This window comes from Linepithema humile, chromosome 6, assembly GCF_040581485.1.
Source record: "Linepithema humile isolate Giens D197 chromosome 6, Lhum_UNIL_v1.0, whole genome shotgun sequence".
Taxonomy (NCBI): Eukaryota; Metazoa; Arthropoda; class Insecta; order Hymenoptera; family Formicidae; genus Linepithema; species Linepithema humile.
The window spans coordinates 14,134,704-14,157,947 of NC_090133.1; the positions used below are offsets into that span (position 1 = coordinate 14,134,704).

At 33.1% G+C, this 23,244-nt stretch overlaps 2 protein-coding genes across 7 annotated transcripts in view; both read left to right on the top strand.

Moving 5' to 3' along the window:
• Nucleotides 1-5,672: 5,672 nt before the first annotated feature.
• Nucleotides 5,673-8,720, top strand: LOC105680175 (developmentally-regulated GTP-binding protein 2). Its single transcript, XM_012380644.2, has 5 exons — nucleotides 5,673-5,918; nucleotides 6,074-6,381; nucleotides 6,470-6,900; nucleotides 6,986-7,187; nucleotides 8,338-8,720. Exons 1-5 carry the CDS (start codon nucleotides 5,855-5,857, stop codon nucleotides 8,422-8,424), a joined length of 1,092 nt encoding a protein of 363 aa, XP_012236067.1. The 5' UTR covers nucleotides 5,673-5,854; the 3' UTR covers nucleotides 8,425-8,720.
• Nucleotides 8,721-14,016: 5,296 nt separating this feature from the next.
• LOC105680173 (uncharacterized) overlaps nucleotides 14,017-23,244 on the top strand; it is a 36,075-nt gene continuing 26,847 nt past the window's right edge. The window contains exons 1-3 of one of the 6 annotated variants that reach the window (XM_067358288.1): nucleotides 14,017-14,106; nucleotides 15,952-16,253; nucleotides 17,591-17,845. In XM_067358288.1, coding sequence (XP_067214389.1) covers nucleotides 14,051-14,106; nucleotides 15,952-16,253; nucleotides 17,591-17,845 — 613 coding nt within the window. In that variant the 5' untranslated portion in view covers nucleotides 14,017-14,050. Of the gene's footprint in view, nucleotides 14,107-14,136; nucleotides 14,552-15,951; nucleotides 16,254-17,590; nucleotides 18,125-23,244 lie in introns of those variants that run through there. The other 5 variants (XM_067358283.1, XM_067358284.1, XM_067358285.1 and 2 more) reach the window with 5 other exon arrangements.

Genomic DNA, 23,244 nt, shown 5'->3' on the forward strand with positions numbered 1-23,244 from the left:
ACTAGTACAGCCAGTTCAGCTATAAAGAACAAACCTCAAGCGTGCGGGGGGGACTGCTTTCCGCCATATTGATGTAGCGATTCTCACACAGAGATTCTGTGTCTGTGACATGGTTACACTCGTGTAGTGGTGCCACTAGACATAACGAGTGACAAGCGTAAAGAGATTAGGTGGTTTTATTATTGTTGTACTATAAATCTTATAAAATACTTTAACTTTTATTACTCTGAAGCTCTGCATACAGCAGACAAAATATTAGAAATAGCAATAATCATTTAATATTAAAAAGAGAACTTATTTTACATCTAACAAGAGAATAAAATATATTAATTAGTTCCAATTCTTATTTCTTAATTCATGCATTAATTTTTTCTATTTTTTTTATTTTTAAAATAAATAATTCCAATTTTTTATTTCTAATATTTAATAATTATTCCTGTTTCTATTTCCTATTTTGTTTATTGTGCGCAGGATCTGACTTTCATTTCTCACACATACGCAAATAGTGAGTTCTATGTGTGGTGATTACTAAACGAATATGGCGGCCCCCCCCCCTCCGCCGCAAACGTGCTCCCCCGGTACAGCTTGTGCTCATAGATATCGGAAGATAGAGATGGAGCGTGAGTACAGTATTTAGACAAGGGGGGTGAAGCCACTTAGGGACGAGCGACGAGGTAAACTGTGAGCACTTTCTATTGGATGGAATGGTGCGCGTGCGTAATGGCGTTTAATACGAAATAGGATTCCTGCCGACCACACGCGGAAATGCTTGCCGCGCGACAAAAGAGAACGTGGTAGTCAATCAATTTATCATAAGTGATAGATTTATAAAGCAGAAACCTATATTTTTTTTTCTAATATCTCTGAATGCTAGTATTACACAGCTATATATGTTTAATAAAAACAGTAATTGAATTTGTTACATTTTACGTTAAAACGTCAACCTTTTTTTAAATAATAAATAATACCATGATAAAAGGGCCACTAATAATAATAATTATTTTAAAATGTATTGCAAACTTTTATTCAAATTCAAATAATTACAATCGATATATATGTATTCTTAATAGAGACTTCATACATATACACTTTACTATAAAAGTATAAATATTATTACAAGCTTGTTTATTGGCAAAGTACATAGTCATATATAAAATACTTTTTTAGGAACATAGTCATAAGATATAACATAGATATAATAATACTCTTTTTTTTGAAAACATAAATATACTGTAAAGTTAAAAAATATATTAGCTATTATAATTATATATGTTAGATAAAGTTAGTTAAATTTATAATAAATCTTACAGATAACTTTATTAAAGAAAATAATATAGATTCAAACGCTTTTTACCATAGACATTTTTGAATATGTCCATGCTTTTTACATACCCTTGAACAATACAATTTTATTAAATAGATGACGTTTGCTTTTAGATTTATCTATAGAATTCAATGTTATATAATGTAATCTGATTTTGATATAGTTTTGAGCAATGGCCCGAATTAAATGTACAACATGATTTTCTAAAGGAGACTGATCAAATGTATGTTCTCGTAATGAATGAAATAAATTAGTATCAAGGAACGATTTCAACACATCATTAGTAAGATATGTTTCATAAAATTTTTTAGTTATAAATCCATTTGTGCTTACTTGAATTGCGTGTCTTATTATTCTTTCGCATTTATTACAAATTATAATAACGTCTTTTGATGGTTGTATTAATGCTCCTTGTCTATTTTTTACAGAAATCAAATTATTATTATGATCATCAGTGTCTGTTAAAACATGAAGACATTCTTCGCAATGTAATTTTTTTTTCAATTGTTTTACAACATAGCCTGCTATATATTCAATAACATTTTCAGCGAATTCTGAAATTTCTCTAATATCTATTACATAATTATGATCGACAAAAGCATGAAATTGATTTCTATCTTCATTTGTGGTAATAGTTGCATCATCAATCAAACGTGATAAACGTGAAGTCATATTTATTATATCTTCAGATTTGGATATTTTATTAGCTGAGGAAGCATGTAAAATTGAAATCTGTTCCAATGAAATACAATTGCCATTTCGTTCATTACGCAATTCAGTGTGCACTATTATTTTTTTTATAGCTGCTTTAAATTGACGTGTGGTAGGATTGTTATTATGTCCTCCGTGATGTCTTATACAACCAAAAAATAACTCCACATGATCCTGACTAATTTTATAGAATGGAATATATTTTAAAAGTTTTTTCTTTTTGCACATTTCGTTATATAATACTATCGCGCTATTGATACATATAAGGAAATCTAGAAAACCTGTTTTTTTTCGAGTATGAATTAAAAGCTGGCCATTTATTGTTTTTAAGGATAAAATATAATCTTTAATTTCTTTTAATTTATTAACTATTAATTCTGCGTTTTGCTCATTTAAAGGTTGTTTAAATCCGTGTTGTTTTATATTTTTTGAGTTGAAAATATCAAATAAGTCATTAAATATACGTAAAAATTTTATTGTTTCCTGACAGGATTGAAATTCCTTTAATTGCAAATTATCTTTACAAAACAAAAGTGAATTTGCAACAGACGTACTAAAAATTTGTGCTGCTAACCGAACCTTCATTTTTTGATTGTGATAATCAATATGAGACTTCCGTAACTTATTCCCTAAATGCATATCTTCAGATTGTTGAAAAGCATGTAATGTTTCCAAGTCAGACCATTTTATTTGTTCTCCATTTCCATCAATTATAATTTTTATATCTCCGATAACATTACGTATCAATTTCAACATATGACAAGGGTCAAGGAAAGCAACAATAATTTCCCCTATATCAGGATGTTGAAATGACGTCTGCAATGATATTATATCATCAAAATTGCATCCAAGATATTTAAATGCACTAATATTAGAACTCAAACCATCACATGTAACAGATATAACTTTCATGCCTGTATTATTAATAGCAGATATGCATTGCAATATTAAATTACTTTTCATCTCACTTGATATTTTGTTAATTAAAAAATAAGCAATAGGTATTTTCCATGCTTCATTTATGCACACAATCATAATAACTAAAGCTTCGCTTGCAAGACTATTGTCTTCGGAAATAATGTTATCACCCATATCCGTGTACCCACAAAATTTTGTACCGTCAAATTCTACATGCTGTTTAATTGCCATTTCATCGAAAATTATAGAACCTAGTAATGGATAATTAACATTATTTACACGTTGCCTTATATAATTTAAAGCTTCCGAAATAATGCCAGGTTCTCCATGAATGCTCCCATACCATTTAGTGATAGTTTTTGGATGTGGCAAACAGAAATTGAATTTTGAACGAACATATTCATATGCACGCGGAGAATAATAGTGCAACGTCAAAGCAAAAACGCGAAACTGTTCATCATATTGTCTAGGCACACGTTTTGCATGCATTATTCGATTAAATATATTACTTGACTCACTAAATGATTGTAGAGTATCAGCTTGCTCCACATTTAATAAGTTTGTTTTTTTCAATTGATTCAGCATATCCTTAATTGTAGTAATCTGCTTTGTTTTTCGACGTACATTTTGTTGCAAATTACGTATTCTTCTTTTATAATTTTTTTTCAATAATTCGATTTTCTTCCTTAGTCTGCATTTCTCGGGAGAATTATATATTATATCATGACAAGTCATGGTTGCTTTTTCTTTGGTAGAAGTTGAAGGTATTGCTAAAAATAAAAATAATATTAACATCTCATTTGGAACAAACTAATTGCAATTGCATGTACTTTTATATATATTATATGAAATAATTATAATTATAATTTTTTTATGATTATAATATTTATAACAGTTTCTAAATTAATCATCTTTTTCTTTTACCTATAGAACTATCCGTACTCGATAAAATATTAACACTTGTTGTTGGTGAAATTGATGCCAGACTTATCTCCAGATTCAAGTTTTCTTCTACGTTAGACATATTGTCAGATATATTTGTTTTGATTTCAAGATTAGAGGTATCATACATTCCTGTGGGAGAATGTATAAATGTATTATTTACAGATAACTTTTCTCCTTCATGTTCCTAAAATATTTAAATACAAATAATCCAAAATTAATTACATTTAGAGAAAGCGAGAGAAGGAGAGAGAAAGAGAAATACTTAAATATAAATATTTATTTTTATTTTATACTTGTATAGCTATTGGTAATGCATTCCTAGAGAGTCTAGCAATCAAAGTTCCTTTCTCATAGTCTTTTTCTTTAAAATGATCAGAACATATGCGTGCTGCCGCAGGAATGGATGCTGCATCTAATTTTAAAATATCAATCCACAAGTTCCGAATCGCTGGATCTTTCGGAAAACTATACAAATTAAAGCATTTACAATTATAATTATTAAATTAATATTTAAAGAAGCATATATATATATATATATATACATATATGAATACACATACATATATGAATATGTCCCTTCAAAGTTCAATTTCTGTTTGTCGTAGCTTGAAACTATATCACTAAATGATGTATTTGTATATATATCTTGTATATAATCTTGGATTACAATATCTTACCTATGAAATGATACTTTTTTTCTCATTTCGCCAGTATCAATTCTCTTTTTCCAGCCTCTTATTTCTGATGTGTTCTTGCACGATGGAACTAAGCAGCGTACCATTGTATATGGCTATTAATCTGCGATATATAATTTATAAATACACACACACACATTTAAGACATCCTACAATTGATGCTAAGTACTTTCTGTATTACATATAAAAATATAATCAGAGAAGGTCTCACAGACACTTTATAGACACTAATTTTGGACTTACCTGTTTTACACACAATTATGTTTAAATATTTAATAAACATCCGGTAAATATTGAAATAAACTGCTTTTTTTTAAATAATGCACTTGTTTTTAAATAATAATACACTTGTTGTTTTACTTTTTCCGCTAATGTATTTTCTTCGTTGTTTATTTACTCAAATAACCTTTGTAAATAACCTCTTCACTCGATTTTATTCTGGTTTATGTATTGTACGCATGCGTAGAAAAACAGCCAATAAAAAGTGCTCACAGTTTACCTCGTCGCCCTCCCCGAAGAGGCTTCCCCCCCGCAGACTCACGCTCCATCTTTATTTTCCGATATCTATGCTTGTGCTCCGTCCCTCTATTCCTTAGTCCGTGATTTAATCTTTTCGGCCGATTCTCGTGGTATACGCCTCCTTTCCTCTCCTTACCGCGCGCGCGGCAACCGCTAGAGCCAGCGCTGCCGAGCGTTAGGAGCGGCGCTATCCGATAAACATTAGGTTCTTCTCCCTTGATCATTAAAGTTTAAAAAATTTATTAAAAATATTTTTTTTATTTTTAAATTTATTATGTAAAAATATTTCAATAGATTTCCACGTCATTCATGAGGTACTATTGCTATTAAGGAAAAATATATTTTTAATAAATTTTTTTAACATTAATCGGATAGCGCTGCTCCTAACGCTCGGCGGCGCTGGCCATAGCGGCTGCCGCGCGCGCGTAAAGAGAGGAAAGGAGGCGTATACCACGAGAATCGGCCGAAAAGATGAAATAATTCCGAGCCCTGGCCTAGAGAAAGCGTCATACGAAAAACGACGGCATGGCTCCTCTCAGGCTTTTCTCTGGTGAAATCACATCACTGGCTGCGTAGAACATTTTGCGCACTCGAGTTTGCGCCTCTGATGGTGCGTTTGGCATCGGTGGCTCATTGTTCGAGTTTTCAATCTGACAGCTCTGCTTTCCGGTACTAGTTCTGTAAAGAAATCAAATCAAGTTGTAAGTGTAACACGTTATTGTGCATTAGTTTTAGCATCGCGATGGGGATATTGGAAAAGATCTCGGAAATCGAGAAGGAAATCGCGCGAACGCAGAAAAATAAAGGTGAGTATTTGATCGATATCGTAACATTGAGTTTCTTAACCTATTTGTGTTACTTTTCAATATTGTAACTTAAAAAACGAAATTTGAAACAACTAAATATCCTCGAAGCAACTGCAATTTGTAGATATATATATATTTGTAAAATTTTATTGCAGCTACCGAATACCATTTGGGTTTACTAAAAGCAAAACTTGCTAAGTATAGATCGCAACTTTTGGAACCGGCAAAAAAATCTGAGAAAGGTGAAGGTTTTGATGTATTAAAGTCGGGAGATGCCAGAGTCGCACTGATCGGTTTCCCATCAGTTGGAAAATCCACTCTACTCAGTACCTTAACAGCTACCCAGTCAGAGGCTGCATCCTATGAATTTACTACTCTGACATGCATTCCTGGTGTTATTGAATACAAAGATGCTAATATACAATTATTGGATTTGCCTGGTATAATTGAAGGAGCAGCACAAGTAAGCAAAAACTGTACTGGCTGACTGGTGTTGTTTTCTACAATTGTCATTTCTATATTATATTGAATGATTTGTTCTGATATCTTAGGGAAAAGGACGAGGTAGACAAGTTATAGCTGTTGCTAGAACAGCTGACTTGGTCCTCATGATGTTGGATGCAACTAAACAAGATGTTCAACGACAGCTCTTGGAAAAGGAATTAGAATCAGTTGGAATAAGGTTGAATAAGAAGAAGCCTAATATATATTTCAAAATAAAAAAAGGCGGTGGATTGGCTTTCAACTCGACATGTCCTCTAACTAAAGTAGATGAGAAATTAGTTCAAATGATTCTGCACGAATATAAAATTTTTAATGCAGAAGTGCTATTTCGCGAGGATTGCAGTGCGGATGAATTGATTGATGTTATCAATGCAAACAGGGTATATTTGCCTTGTCTTTATGTATATAATAAAATAGATCAAATATCGATAGAAGAAGTTGACCGAATTGCCAGGCAACCAAATAGCGTCGTAGTTAGGTAACATATTAAAAAAAAGAGATTATCATAAACACAAAATACCTTGTTTGTTATGAGTCTTTTATTAATTTTAATTTTTCTGTAGTTGTAATATGAAGTTAAATCTTGACTTCCTTTTGGAAACACTATGGGAATACTTATCTTTGATAAGAGTATACACAAAAAAGCCTGGACAACCCCCTGATTTCGATGATGGTTTAATATTGAGGAAAGGGGTAACTGTAGAACACGTGTGTCACGCAATTCATCGCACACTCGCTCAACAGTTCAAATATGCCCTTGTGTGGGTAAGTTAATAGATATATTTATACAATATGCATTTATTACACTGATATATTTATAATTATAGGCAATTTTCAGATTTTATTAGGTAACCAAAAAAGTTCTTGTTTTTTAATAGTCACATTTCTTAGAATTGATTAAGAACTGATATAAATATAATGTAATGGTTTCATCATTTACATTCAATTCTTGAATACTTCTTGGCGCGTTAATTTTGAATTTGCTTCGATTACTATTTATTCGTCTTTATTTAAAGATGTCAATCTCTAACAGAAAGCATTTTCAGGGATTTATCCTCTGATGCAAATTTTTGAAACCAATACCGAACAATTCTTTTACTGCATTTATTTTTAAATGCAGAGAAAAATTTTCAGCAAGCTTTTGACACTTTGGATCCAAGTTTAAATTCATACAATAAATAAGCATGGATCACGCTTACTTAAACAGAATATTTTAAGAGGTTAAAATATTTGTATCTATCACCTTTAATCATAGACTTAATGGATTGAAAATTTTTCACTTATTATTGTGTTACCTTTTCGATGAAACAAACTTTTAAACTCTGACTCTTCCATGGTGCTTATTTTTCTAGACAAAACGATCGTGCGTACAACAATGTCAACCACTATTCTAACAATGTTTAAATAAGAAACTCTTGAAAATTACGTTGTGTTTACATCAATTATTTATTTAGTACCGACACTGAAGAAGGCCTAGTATAGGTCGACACGTTTGTCAATACAATTTTATGTTTCAAATATATTTGCACAAAGAGCAAGCATTGATTCTTTTTGTCTTTTTGGCTCATTTTGAATTGATAATTTTCATTGGAGCTTGATATTATAATTTTTATGCTAAAATGTTTATTTAACTTGAACTTTGCAATTTGAAATACAGTATCTAAATGAAGTGAGGTATGTATTTTACGGTGAAAGAAGTCTGTACATCTAGTTATGGTTGACATAAACAATTTCGTAAATTATAACTAATGAGAAATGGTAAGAACTTTTTTGATTACCTAAATTTATATCATATCAATGATGTGATCTTGATTACAGTGGGGAGGGGGGAGTGTGGCTTTCACGTACATAATCGAGAACAGCGTATATGTGCTGTGCAGAGCGTTCATATATAAATTATATTTTATGTTTTTAGGGTACAAGTACGAAATATTCACCTCAAAGAGTAGGACTGCAGCATGTGATGCATGATGAGGATGTCGTGCAGATAATGAAAAAATGAATATGAAACTTGCAAGACATTTGGTACAAAAGTGTGGATAGCAATATAAAGCCTTATTTAGTCTTCTATATGTATATATATATATGCATTGTATTGTATTCTATTCCATTATATTGCATATGTATAAACTTACATATATACATGTGCACATTTATAAATGACAAAAAAGTGTTAGCAAGCTACTACTATCAACAAATTGTCAAATTTAACGGTTTTAGATTGAGCATAATACGTTAAATTACATATTTTCAAAAATTTGTCTGCAGAGATAATAAAATTTATGAAGATAAATTAAATTTTCATGTATTTATTTAATTATGAGAGAGATATGTAGATTGGAAAAACTCCTCTAAGTTTAAAAAGAGGGAAGAAAAACGCTTTTGTTTTACTTTTTAAAAATCGATGTAATGTCTCCGGGAATACGCGAATATGCGACTTTAAAGATGAAATCTATATTATAGAATTTCTATAATATAGATTTATTATATATAGATATATATTTTATATACAGGGTGTCCCAAACCGAATGCACCGTACTGAAATGATACATTTCTGAAATAAAAATCTTAATACCAAATACCAAAATGTCGAGGCTGTAATAGGTTTTAAATGGAAAACATTTAAAGTTGATTAATCAAGTTATAAATTCGCACATTCAGGTATAGTACATCGGACAATAATGAAGGTATCTTTAGATATTAATCTGTTTATTTTTTATTGTATGTAAAATTATATCTGTATTTAAAAGTAGATTGATATCTGAAGATACCTTTATTACTATACGATGTACCATGCCTAAGCGCGTGAATTAAAGCGACTTGATTAATCACTTTAAATGCTTTTTATTTAAAAACTATTATAGCCTCGATATTTTGATATTAGAATTTTTATCTCAAAATAATCTTAGGAATGTTTCAATACAATGCGTTCGATCTGGGAGACCGTATATATTATATAGACTCTATGTAATATATTGTATAACGATCGCGGCATCATATTGCATAATAATACAAATTCAGAAATCGATAGGCACGTTCGTTGATTCGATTTTTCCGATCGGGCAATTCGGGGACAATAATTCAAGCGCCGATTTTCTCCTTTCGTTGTCCGCTCAGCGATACGATGAATAATGAATAACATTCCTGCGGCACGATGACATCGTGAAGAATGCTTGTGCAGGCGCTCTTAGCTGGCGTATTGTACCATCGCTTTATCCTTCTTCAATTTCAGCACCTTTCTTTATTTCTCTCACCCGTTTCTCTTCCCCATCTCGCTTCCTTTTTAGCCCCTCTTCCTTCTTCTCACGGACGTGTACACGAAAATGCGTTCGTTGCTCGCACGAGACACATATCCTGATTACTAATTCACGTAGCTGCGGACTACTTCCCCGCCTCGTTGTGACACCAAATCCCATATTCCAACCAGAATGGAGAGTCGGTGAGTTCGAGAGCTCAATGATCCATGCGAGCGAGCGACTCACACGTCGGATCTTACACAGATTGTCTCGCCGCCGACGTCGCTGGGAAATATTTCTCAGTAGTGGATTTTTCGATGAGTACGGATGTGCTTTCACCTTAGCGAAACTTTGACGAAATACGCAAATTTTGCCAACAATTTCTATTTAGTGAAAATTTTACGAGGCAAAATCAAAGCGTTTTTTTTTTACAGTTGTCAATGGTGAAGTTTGTCGATGAAATGTTTTTAAAATATATAATAAAATATACATATAATTAGAATATAATAAATGTAATTAGAATACGACAACTAAGTCATGAAATATTTCTTGAGATAGCCTTAAGGAATGTCTATCAGACAGAAACGATGTCAGATAGAGATGTATCTATGTAATTAAAGCAATTATAGTGTAATTGCAATAAATCTTAAAATTTATCTTAGATAAACGTGACAATTGTCACTAATCGATGTGCCATTGATGCTTTCGCGATTAATCTGACAGGTAGTTAATCGGACTATTATTGTTTGTCTCATATATCCATGTCAGTCAAGTGTGATTACATTTTATTATTGCCTGACTTATAGATCCACATCACTTATTATAATGACAATAAAAATGGAACATAATTTTTCCTGTATATCTATGAACTACACATTTGTACTGAATGGATATTGAAATAATTAAAACGAGTTAGAGAAATATAACAACAAAAAACAAATTATATAAATATATAATTACAATATAAATAATAGAAAGAGCTGATAATATAAATAGAATAAACTGAAAAAATGTATGCGACAAGTGCATAATTATTTAATTCTTTTTCTATGATTTGCTGTCCTTTTTGAAACAGCATACCAGTTTTTTCTAACTTTCTATCTCAGTCTTCGTAGAAACTTTCGAAAATCGTTGAAGCATCTCGTAGCATCATAATTGAGTTATCGGAACTCTCCCAATCGGTGGACTAAATATATTGCGACGGATACACTAAACGGGGAAAGACCGTGTTGGATTTGCGAAGATCATCAGGAGTAGTCCCGAAGCGTGAAATCGTGCGGCGTTCCAGAAACTGGAATGTATCGCATAAAAATCCAATGCCGCTGCTTTAGGCGGATGCTAGCGTTATATATGATTGATCCATCGATAGCCACTACTATGCCATCCATAGGAGGAAGTCGCCTGGTATTTACAGTTAGACGATCGGCCGGTTCGATAACGATCGAGTTTTCGTTGCTTTCGCTCCTCGTTCTGCAGATGAACATTTTATTTTTGTGATTCTTGTGATTCTAGCCCTTAACGTTAAAGGGGTCATTTCGCTGTAATATTGAGATTGGAATTATTTCGATTATACAAACATACATTTTTAAGGATTTAACTGCGAATAAAATGAAACTTTGCAAGCTCACTCTCGCTCTCCGCTCCATATCGCTTAGCTTAACAAAATGAATTCATCTACTTATAAGAAAGACATTTTTCTTATAAATTACTAAAAATTATCTGTAAATACCGATTAAAATTATTTTTGTATAATTTGATCACAATAAATATTATAATAAACTTTTCAAAATGTTGCATTAACCATATTATTTTGTGATAGGTAAAATATGTATGGATTTTAACATTTTGAGATTTACGCAATTTTTCTGAATTTTATGACGTGTATATTGAATCTATTGATTTTTAACATACGGATAATTCTTGGCTTTGAATACTTAAAGTAAAATTCCGATAATTAGACGACTTTGAAAATGGCTTTGTAGACATAGTAATGTAATTGTACCTATCGTGAAACAAATCTAAGATGGATTAACCGCAAATAGATTATTATCACTCTCGCTCCATCTGACGAACTGTTTAATACTTAGTTTGATGATGCTGCTCGTTTAATGTACTACTTCCGCACTAAATAATGTATTACCCGGATCGACGCTACTGACATGGCTCGTTCAATTTTAAGACAGTTAATTACCGCAATTGCCTCACATCTCACATGTGGATGATTAGGACTGTATAATGAAAATGACTGCAAATATAAAATGTCTGTTAATGGAGTCATCTTGTGTTTTGCCGTACGGATTTATTGAGAACACTTTCATGCGATGACTCGAGTGGATCTCCGTTATCGTTTAGTTCTCCGGATGAACGATAAGGGATACAAGATTAATATTGAAAACATTGACTCATACAAAAGTGAAATAGGCAATTATTGATTACAGCTAAATTTGGCGCCGTGAAAGCTCACTTCTTCTGTTCACTTTCCGAAGAATGTTTTACAATTAAATCTTGAAATGTTAAAATGCATATATCTCTATCTTGCAAAAATAACACTTTGTTTGAGAATTATGACTTGTTGGAGACCTTACTGTACACGGAAAAAATTTTATATCAAAAATTATTATGTACGGTAGTAGTTGCGGATCATGAAGGAATTATAAAAATTTTTACTATGTTTTTCACATGTGAAATATAGTAAAAATTTTCGGTTTACGGCTTCATGGTCCGCGGTAAATGCCATACATAGTAATTTTTGATAAAAAATTTTCTCCGTGTAATATCTAACGTGGCCAAGTTACAAAAAAATAATGTTAATCAGTATTTCAAAACATAACATTGATTTATCTTAAGAAAATTTATCTTAGGATAAAAAAAGTAAAAATTTCGTGAATGGAATCAAGTTAAAGAAAGTGGATATGGAAGATTGTGGAGATTAATAGGAACCCAATTGGAAATTTGTGTTTATATATGTTTTATATTAACTGTAATAACATATTATATAAATATTCTTTCTGAAGTTAGTATATTATTTATTAATGTACATTAATATATTATTTGTAGTGTTAGTTAGTGTATATACCCAGTCAACAAAATGTTAGCAGCCTGCTGGCAGTTTGCGAGTAGATTCGCTCAGAACTTGGCAGCACATACGGTGCCATCTGTGTCCGCATTAAGCTCGTGTTCTGTCGGCAGAACCTGTCGACATAGGTTGACAGCAGATTGGCGGCAGAAAACGAGCAGGATCTGTGCAGTGTAATTTGATGTCAGATTGTCGGCAGAAATCGAGCAGAACCTGTCGTCACAATTTCAAATGGACTAGCGGCATTTAAATGCTTCATTATAATTTTACATTTCTCGTTTCGCTTATTAAAAGTAATAAATAAAGTATGCAAAGTATATAATATATATTTGCTTTATTAGGACAAAAAAAATACTTATGTTTTAATAAATTTATTAGGCGAAATCCCGGCAATATCGGGTCAACTCGCAGCGCATTTTCAATTTCAAAAGTCAATTTAATATTCTGAATCTCTTGTGGGGATTGTATCAGATTATTGTATTAAACTGATAAGTTTCATTAAGCTACTGGCCACACTTTATATGCACTATAGATGAATTTTGAGTACGAGTTTATATATGAAGAAACACGCCGCATAGCGGCAAACAACATTAAATTGCACTGCGCGGATTTTGCTCGATTTCTGCCGCCAATCTAACATCAAACTGCGTTGCGTAGGTCCTGCTCGGTTTCTGTCGTCAATCTGCTGTAATAATTCCGAGCAAATCCTACTCGGTTTCTGCTACTGATCTGTTGTCAAATTATGTCAGCAGGTTTTGAATACAATCTGCAGTCTTTCCGCTGACAAAAATTTGTAGCAGACGTTTGGCAATATCTGTTCGAACAGACTTTGCTGACTGGGTTATATATAAATTTGTATTTAATATTTAGAGCTGAAGAATTTTTCAAAATCATAGAAATTTTGTTCTAGAAAGCAATATATTGGGTTGTTTTTGATAAAAACATAATTTTAAAAAACTTTGCAAATAATGAAATAGATATTTAATGTATAATTTACTTGAAAATGTAATGTTACTTAAGTTCACGAGGCGTTAGGTCTCTCTCTCTCTCTCTCTCTCTCTCTCTCTCTCTCTCTCTCTCTCTCTCTCTCTCGCAATCTTTTAAAGATTAATATAATAAGTAGATAATATTTCTGAATTATGGAAACTATATATATGGAAAATTTGTTAGAGATAATCAGATGCTCATTGCTGTAGGATTTGCTTGTTCACGCGTACGATACGCGCACGCACATCTTAAGAAAGGGAGAAAACGTGCGATCGTGGAGAGCCACGTGGAGAGCAGGAACAAGCAGGTAATATGGCGCGAACGAATGCATGAAGAGTACGAGAAGGAGGACGAAGAAAGAGTACGAAAGGAGGTGGAGGTGCAGGTTGGTATAAAAGGGTCGCATCGCGGCGCCTCGTCTGTTTTAACACTCTCACCGAGCCGTTCGGTGGATCGTTTGAAGAAGAAACGGGACGTATAACGTACGTCATCAATCGTTGATCGTGAGAAGAAAAGGAGAGTAGAAAGAGAGGAAGGAAAAAAGGGTGTGTGTGAGAGAGAAAGAGAAAGAGAGAGAGAGAAAGAGAGAGAGAGAGAGAGAGAGAGAGAAAGAGAGAGAGAGAGAGGTGAGTTTCCATGGATCTCGCGAATTCTACGCCCGGATACAAGCAAAGTGGAGAAAAAGTGCCCATCACCCTCATCGTCGGGAGTCATTGAACGTCGTTGAACGTTGAACGGAACAGAAAACGATTTCCGGTAGCCGGATCTACAAACGGCCTTGACCGACTCCGCGTCGGGTCTTCTCTTCCCCATCACCCGTTTAATTGAAGGCACGGTTTGTTTAAGGGCTGAGTGATAACTGTGTGCAACGTTAATACAGTGGGATAACTGGTACCCTTCGTGTGATACATTTACATCTGGACACCCCTTGTGAATTTAATTTTATCAAGTTTCTTTTGGATTTTGACACAAACGAAAATTATTTTCTGATTAATGTATCGTTATCAATTCGTGGAAAATTTTGTGCAGGCACTTTTAAATAAAAATAATTTACTTTCTAAAAATGTCTTGTATAGTTAGAAATTATTTATTAACTATTAAAAATTCTGGTTTGATTTAAATTTTATTTGTTTACAATTTCGTGAATAGTTTTTATAGTCTCTCGATATAAAGAATTGATTCTGTTTCTATCAAATGTTTTTATCAACAAAAAAGAAGAATATGTTGGAATCTCGAAAAAAAGTCAGTAAGAATCATTCACAATCAAGGATATTTCTTACGGTACAACACACAGACATTACAACGTTGTCTGAGATCATTTTACGCGAGAAGCATCGTAAATAATTAATTCGTTGGGTAGCGGTAACGGGAATTCAAGAGATATTCGCATACGTTAATATTATCATTTAATACGTAATAAAGGAATCTATGTTTACTGATCATTTAAATTCCTCTTAATAACTTTTATTTTAAGTGATCGTTAAATTTGATCCATTTGATTGATTGTGATTTGTACATTTTTTTCAAAGAAGGAGTCTAGTTTATTGGTTCAATAGTGGCGCTATTTACTGGTTTATTGTGACGCTACTTATTATTCGTTTCGCGGTTGTTCCATATGTTCGTGCTCTGAAAAATGAAAACACATGCATGGGAATATGACACTATAGGAATCTCGCCTCGGTTGATTACCGGTCACGACACAGAAAGTGTCTCTTTTGCAACGGGTTTTAGAGGAAAAAAATTACAATTCCTTACGGTTAACTTGCAGCCAAGATTACCGTACGCGCACTTATTGTGTATTCCGATGTTCTAACGAGTTGCACGTGTTGCCCGTAACGGATTTATTACACCTATTACTCCTATTTAAGAAATAAATAGAAAGCGTTTCATTAAAATGTCTTATTACAAAGACGTTTAACTTGCGGCCTCAATTGTTCACTTTATATTTTTCTTTGATAAATAGGTAAAGTGTTTACTGCAAAACATTTAATTTGCCTCGTAAATTATTTATTCTATCCAGATCATTAAATATTAACTTGAAGACATAGCGGCCAATGACTTTTTCTCTTATTTATAAAACTTATAAGAAAATTATTTAATTTCCATAAAATTCTATTATATATAATATGCTATAATTTGTATTTTGCATCTTTATTTTTAAATAAATCTCTATGAGATAGTGTCATATATATAATAAATTAATAATAGCTATTTCTATTTACTATTGCAGAGCCATGAGACTAGCGGCAGTGCTAACGTTGCTGTGCTGTCTGGCGATAGGGGCATTCGCCTCGCCGGTGCCCAAGATCGCTGACAGTAAAGTGTTGTCGACGCAGAATGTCGTTATGACTGGTAGACAATCACCCGCAGCGCCAGCTCCTGCTGACGACGACGATGATGACGACGACGACGATGACGATGTTGATCTAGATATCACTGGCGACGATGATGATGACGACGATGATGATGATGATGACGATGACGATGACGACGGTGATTACTTGGAACGTTTCATCGAAGATATAATTGGAGGTGAGAAATTTATTATATTGTTTGGTTATCAATATTATTAGTTTAATTATAAATTTTATTAACTACTAATTACTAATTACTAATTATTAGTTAAAATAATTAATATAGATAATAATTATTAATAAGATGAACAGAGTATATCATTCTAAATTTAATGCTTTAACGTTTTGTTAAATAAATTACTAAAATTCTTATATAAAAGAAAAATAAAAAATATTGCGCTAGTGTGTTTTTAAATTCCTACTACAAAAAAAAATATATATTTTTTAATTTTGATGTATTATATAATAGTTTAATTGTGAAAGAGGAATTCTTTTTTTTTGTGAATTGAAACTTGTTTCAACGAGAGTTGATTGTGAAGAAAGTTGAATGAATCGATTTCCTTCCTTTTTTCGATTTGTATTGATTTGCATTCGTCCTGTCATATCAATTTCTTTTCCATCAATTTTCCAATAACCAACAAAAGAGAATCTCGCAAATGACACACACCGTTATACAAACACTTTGTGCTGAGAATCTCTGTTTCTTTCCTACTTTTTCTCTCTCATGTATGTTCGCACGCTGTAACGGTACAGAATACTTTGACTCGTCCAAATTAGCATAAATCGACAGCGATCTCGGTTTGGAAAAAAATTTCTACGCGCTACTTCTTCGCATTGACCTGAATACCAAAAGATTATCCGAGTTCTCGATCCCCCGGCACGAAGCGCATTAAGATTATAAATCCATGAACTTGTGAGAGCTGGACAATATTGTAATCAAGTACTATGTTACTACAGGTGTATGTGTCGTTACGATGCTTTAGTAGTGTTAAACTTTCTATTTATATCGCATTTTTCAGATTTTTAAAGATATAATTTTAACGATGCGTTTGCTATGTACAACTGAAACCAGTTTTAAAAGATATATATTTGAAGCACAACTCGCTCCAAGTTTTCTGTCGAGTTATTGAGTCCTCAAATTAGGTTTTTAGACGTTTCTCTAGTCTCCCTTGCATTTTATTCATGCATTCTTCGTGCTACATAGTTTTTTCTATCATTTGCATGTCTCGCATATTTAGAACTGTTAGATTTGTATCAAACGGTGTTTCCGTAAAAAATTTATAAATTTAATCAATTGACTGAAAACTAAAGTCAATTTAATTAAGAAATTTCAATTAACATTAATTCAATCAATTCTATCTTATTTTTAAATTTGCGTATAATTTAATTTAGTTATTAATTTCTTTTGCTTTACTAATTATAATTTATTTTTGTTATTGTTTAATCCATTATGGTGATATCATTAAAGAAAAGTATATAAAACGTTTACCTATAACGTTTATCATTGACTTACAGGAGACGATGATGATGATGACGACGATGAATCCGCCGGTGCCTCTCCTGCATCCGCTGCACTCGCAACACCTTCACCCTCCGTTGTTTCGCAGCACATACCGGCTGCAGTGGTGGCTGATCTGAATCAGGCCGCTGCCGAAGAAGCTGCAGAGGCAGGTGAAGCGGCCGAGGAAGACACTGGTAGCTACGAGGACGAGGATGCAGGTGACGCCGAAGGCCAGGCTGCGTCCAACGTGCATGAATCGACGCTCGAAGGTGCCGAATCCGTCTCGAATCCGGTATCAGTACAAGCCGTCGGGACGGCGGCATTGCCTGGCGGCGTCGCTCCGGCGGCTGCTCTGACCCCGACGAACGACGATGACGACGACGACGATGACGACGACGATGATGACGATGACGTAGACCTGGATATCACGGAGGATGATGACGATGACGATGACGATAGCGATGAGGATGATGACGATGACGACGACGACGACGACGATGACGACGAAGTGGATGAGATTGCCGACATCGCCGGCGCCAGACACGCACGTGAGTTCAAGGGCAAGAAGGCCAAGAAACATAGCGTCAAACACGCTCGCAAGTCGTCCGCGAGATCGGTCTCTTCTTCTTCTTCTTCTTCTACTTCTTCTCCTGTCGCCGCGTCAAAGAATCCTGCATAAATCGAATCAAGAGCCAATGTGACCTTGCGCGATTTCTTCGCCAATAATGACAATAACGATGTGTTTTTCTCTCGCATGGACATTTTCTTTTTGAGAAATGGTCATTGCACATCGATTACCTATCGATTAATTTTGCCAAACGTCTGCGATTTTGTATCGGTTTTGCAAAATTAATTAGCCGTGGCTACATCCAATCGTGAAGTTCGCGCGTTCGTGGAGTGCAATTCATTTTAATCATTTCTATTCATTTTTATGTTTCCTTAAAAAGTTTTAATTTTTAACTTAGTAACTACGCTTTTACGAAATTTTTCGTCTAATATACGTAATTTTTCTTTTAAAAGCAAAGTTATTAAACAAAATTCGAATTTTTATAATTTATGGAAACATAAGAGTATAAAAGAATTATCTTGTTACTCTTAGATTAATTTTTACTTAGAATTAAAATTGCTTTTTTGTTACTCTTTTTTATTTACATTCTTTATTTAATAATATGTAATAGTACATTATAATTTTTTAAAATTATTTTTAATTTATAAGTTTTAATCAGCTTATAAATAGAATTTTAAGAGAGAGAGAATTATTATTATTCGAATTATCATTTACTACGTTTATAAAGTTATCAAATTAAATTTATTAGAAGTACATAAATTTATAATAATTCATATGATTCTCTCCTTTATCTCACGAATATTTATACCACTTCAAATCTCGTTGCAAATTTTCTCCACTATATTCGCGTGACAGTTTCTCGATCGGGTGTTTCGATTTCTTTATATTTTAGAAGTTATTCGACGACAAAAAATCTGCGGTAAGAATATCAGATTCTCTGCTATATCAATCTTGCGCTCTAAACGATCAATTATTTCACTTTAAATTGCTTCTAGTGTTAGTTATTTATTGTTATTTATTAACGGCAATACCTCTATTTAAAGTCGCATCGCATATCATATCGCACCATAAATTGGCACATCTGGTCTTTTTATAGTCTTTTGTTTTTTCTTCTACTTTGCCTCTCATAGTTCTCTTGGCAAGGCTTGCGCTCTTTCCATCACAAAGCTCTGTAGAATTGTTAACAGATACGTACTAGGTAATACAACGTTCCAGAAATATTCCTAAAGACGTTTAAAAATGTTCTAATATATGTTCAGACATTAATCATTAAGTGTCTTTTAGACACATTTAAAAGATTTCAAAGTTTTCTTCATATAATATTCTTAAATATATAAAAGACACTAAACTTTTATTCAGATTTTTTAGATATAAAACAATGTCTTAAATTTGTAAATAATTTTTATATAATTTTTTTAATATCTAAAACATCTCAATCTTACTTTTCAACTTCTTCAACTTTTTTTAAATTTGTATTTGCTTTTGCTCTTCATTTTTGGACATCTTCTGGATACTTGTGTTGCTTGGAGTCGCATTGAAATGCTTTGGTTTGGTGACCTCACGTCACGTATTTTCCATCAACATTTGCGGTCTAATTAACTGTCGATCAAATAAGCGAGCATAGAAATAAATAAAAAAAAGAGAAAGAAAGAGAATGAAGAAAGAGTGCGTGATAGAGAGGGAATGAGAGAGAGGAGAGGAGTGGGGGAGGGGGAGGGAGGGAGGGAGAAAGGAGAGAGAGAGAAAGAGAGAGAGAGAGAGAGAGAGAGAGAGAGAGAGAGAGAGAGAGAGAGAGAGAGAGAGAGAGAGAGAGAGAGAGAGAGAGAGAGAGAGAGAGAGAGAGAGAGAGAGAGAGAGAGAGAGAGAGAGAGAAAGAGAGAGAGAGAAGGAGAAAAAATCGTGAGCCAAAGATGTCATTTAATTTTTTTAATCGTTTATAGGGTCAAACGACACTGTGGGTAAAATTGCACACATTGGAAATCAGGACAAAAAATTAAGCTCGTCCTGCACTTATCGATTTAGATTAGTAATAAAAAATTTAATCTGGCAATGATGACTCTATCGATTTATTGTTCTTTAATTCAAATTTAATCTTAAGAATTATTTTATTATATTTAATACATTTCTATCTTATTCTATTTTTATTATCTGTTAAAGTTGTCTATCATCTGCTAGCTTAAATAATCGATGACAGTGTCGATTGTCCCGCGCGCGCGACCGAATCGAGAGATCTTTTTATAATGTTTGTCTACATTAAACCAAGACTTGTACAGAGACATTGTTTGCTCTGGATTGCAAAATACAAATAATTTATTATTTTTACAAAATTGTGTGTATTACCTCTTTATTTCATTCACCATTGTCCAGTCATATCGAATCAGTCGTGCGTGTTTGTGTCCAGATACACTCGTGATCCATGATGCTTTCTCTCTGCTTTCTTTCCTTCGATAAATAAATATAGAACGCAATTGCAAGTCTTTTTTCAGCCGGAAAAGAATCGGAAAAAGATTAAAAATCGAGATAATTTTAGATGAGGTCAATTTTCGATGCCGTAGACGCAAAAAAATATGTAAGACTATTATGGATAAACTTAAAGATTATATTTTCATGTCTTTATGGCATCAAAATCTGAAGTAATTCATTTTTATTATTTTATTTTATTTATTACTTAAAAATTCCGTTTCTCCGTGACGTGATGTGACACGCAGTAACCCACCTTGGTCGTTTGAATGCATTTAATAGCAGCGCTTCTCTTTTTCTAATTTCTTTCATTAACGTCGAATCTATTTGCTTTTTTTCTTCTCGCTCGTTTCTCACAAGATCGTAGCCCTTACCTGCTATCGCTTTAGTTGTATTTCTTTTATTTGCCAGTAGATAATCGCGTGTTTGGTGGACGGTTTTGGACGATTGACTACAAGAACGTGTACTTGGACAGTAGCACGATATCCCTTCATTTGTCCTTTTATCCGTATTCTTTACTTTCCTTTTAAAACCTTCAAGTAGACATAGATTTAGTAGTTAATAACTAACTGGTAATTAAAAATTATAGTAGCTGATAACTAAAATCAAAAAGAAAGATTTGCTAGTGTTTGTATTGATAATGGTGATAACGTTTCTTATTGATCCAACGGCAACCCTCGCAAATTTCTTTTTATTAAAGCACTATCGTAGATTTTCTTTTTCTTATTCGTAGTTTAATTTATTCGCAGATCTCAAACTCGCTATTTTAAACAGCTTGCTTTGGTTTTATTTATTTTATTAAATATTAGCTGTATTTGTAGTAATTCTATTATATTTTTTCTATCTTTTGTTGGTTCTTATATTGCGGAATACATGATACTGCCTTTATAGCAGAGATTGAAATCCTTATGATTTAAAATTTAGATTTTGATGATATAATTGTGAAAAAATAGATTTTACACTAATTATACTTCTGTTCAAACTCAAAAAAATTCAAAAAATTAATAGAATCTGTTTTAGAAGAATGTTTAAAAAATTAAGACATTTTTTAAATATCTAAAATATAAAGAACTTTTGCAAAATAAGGATATCTTTTATTATAAATGTTTAAAAGATATATATCAAAGATTAGGACCTCTTTTACATAATATCACCTTATCGTTTAGATATTTGTATTTTTTTTGTATTGTTTGAGAAAAAAAAGATCAGTTTTTCTAAATCTTTACAGCATCGAAATCTGCAATTAACGATATCGATTTCAATCTTTTATTCACTGGTAAAGCCTATGATGAAAAAACAATCGTCAAAGTTGGTTCGGAAATAATTGGTTCGAGTTCGATACCAATTAAATACTGCCGTCAGCTTACAAATAGTGATTCTGTATCAGCCGTCACGCCACGTCGTCTAATTAACTTTCTACATGACTGCCGGGTTAAATGCAACAAAGGTATGACCGCGTTGAAATTTTTTCCTGGCTTTCACCAGGAGTAGCCGGTCGAAAAAAACGAGGTCATCGACCCGGAGAACGTAGAAGCGTTATGCGGAAGAGAACTGCGACCCTGACCCACACAGTCAAAGTCACGACGTTGACGTCTTTCGGTTTTCATTCACGTGGCATGCTTAAACCGTGATTTAGTATATTATCGCTATTAATCTTTTTGTTGTGTGCATCTCTGTGGAATCCAATTGACTCTTTCCATCCCTTAAAAATAAAACATCTGTTGCAGACAAAAATCTATTTATGCTTTGAGTATTTAATAAGAAAAATTACTTATTTCTATTTAATAAATTCATAACAAAACGTAATTGTATTTTAAAAAATTTATATTTTTATATTTGACTACAAAATTTATTCTAATAAACATTCAAATAAAAAAATTCGATTTTATCAGTGTTTGTTGTTACGATTTTATTAAATCTTTAATTAAAGTTTTATAAACATTTAATTTATAATTGAAAATCCAAAAATGAAACTCTTGTATAAATGTCATGTTATTTTTATTTGTAATTGTATTCATTTTCAAGCACGCTTCTTGATGAGAATTGTTTCGGGTCAATTGCGTTGCACAAGGAGCTCTTTAAATATATAAAAGATTTCCAACAGTATAGATAGCGTACTATTATGCGCGCATTATCTAAAAATTTCGACCTCAATACTTAATACTTCCGTCTATGCCGAAAGTAGACGGCCTTGATATTGTGCGTGGTGCGAGGTTTTCATCGCAGTGTGATCGATACGATGTCGTGACTTTTAAAGAAAGTGTGCTTAACGCGCCGTAAGTACAATGACCTCGGGGGAGAGTTTTTAGGCAAGCAACAAAGCTGGATGAAATGGACCGGTGCGTACGTCCACGCTTGCGCGTGCATGCAACTAGATAGGTCTGTAGGTGAATCATGTAGCGAGAAATGGAGGTCGTGCCCCAGATCGGGGACCAGTTCGGCTGCGCGCGCACCGAAGGATTCCGATATACCGTTAACATTGTCGCCGTTTTAAGTAGGCTTCATCGCTATCCGGCAACTCCGTCACCTTCCTTCCAAAGTAGTTGGCCGGAGAAGGGGGAGAGGGAAGGGGATAAAGTGCGTTTTCCTTCATTAAAATCCAGCAATGGTATACCTGAAACCGTGGAAGGCGGCATTCTA

Excerpts from the sequence above, each read along its gene's own strand:
- LOC105680175 (XM_012380644.2), top strand. The coding sequence starts at position 5,855 with ATGGGGATATTGGAAAAGATCTCGGAAATCGAGAAGGAAATCGCGCGA. Across the intron at positions 5,919-6,073 it reads GCGAACGCAGAAAAATAAAG|CTACCGAATACCATTTGGGT; the intron begins GTGAGTATTTGA and ends ATTTTATTGCAG. Across the intron at positions 6,901-6,985 it reads CCAAATAGCGTCGTAGTTAG|TTGTAATATGAAGTTAAATC; the intron begins GTAACATATTAA and ends ATTTTTCTGTAG.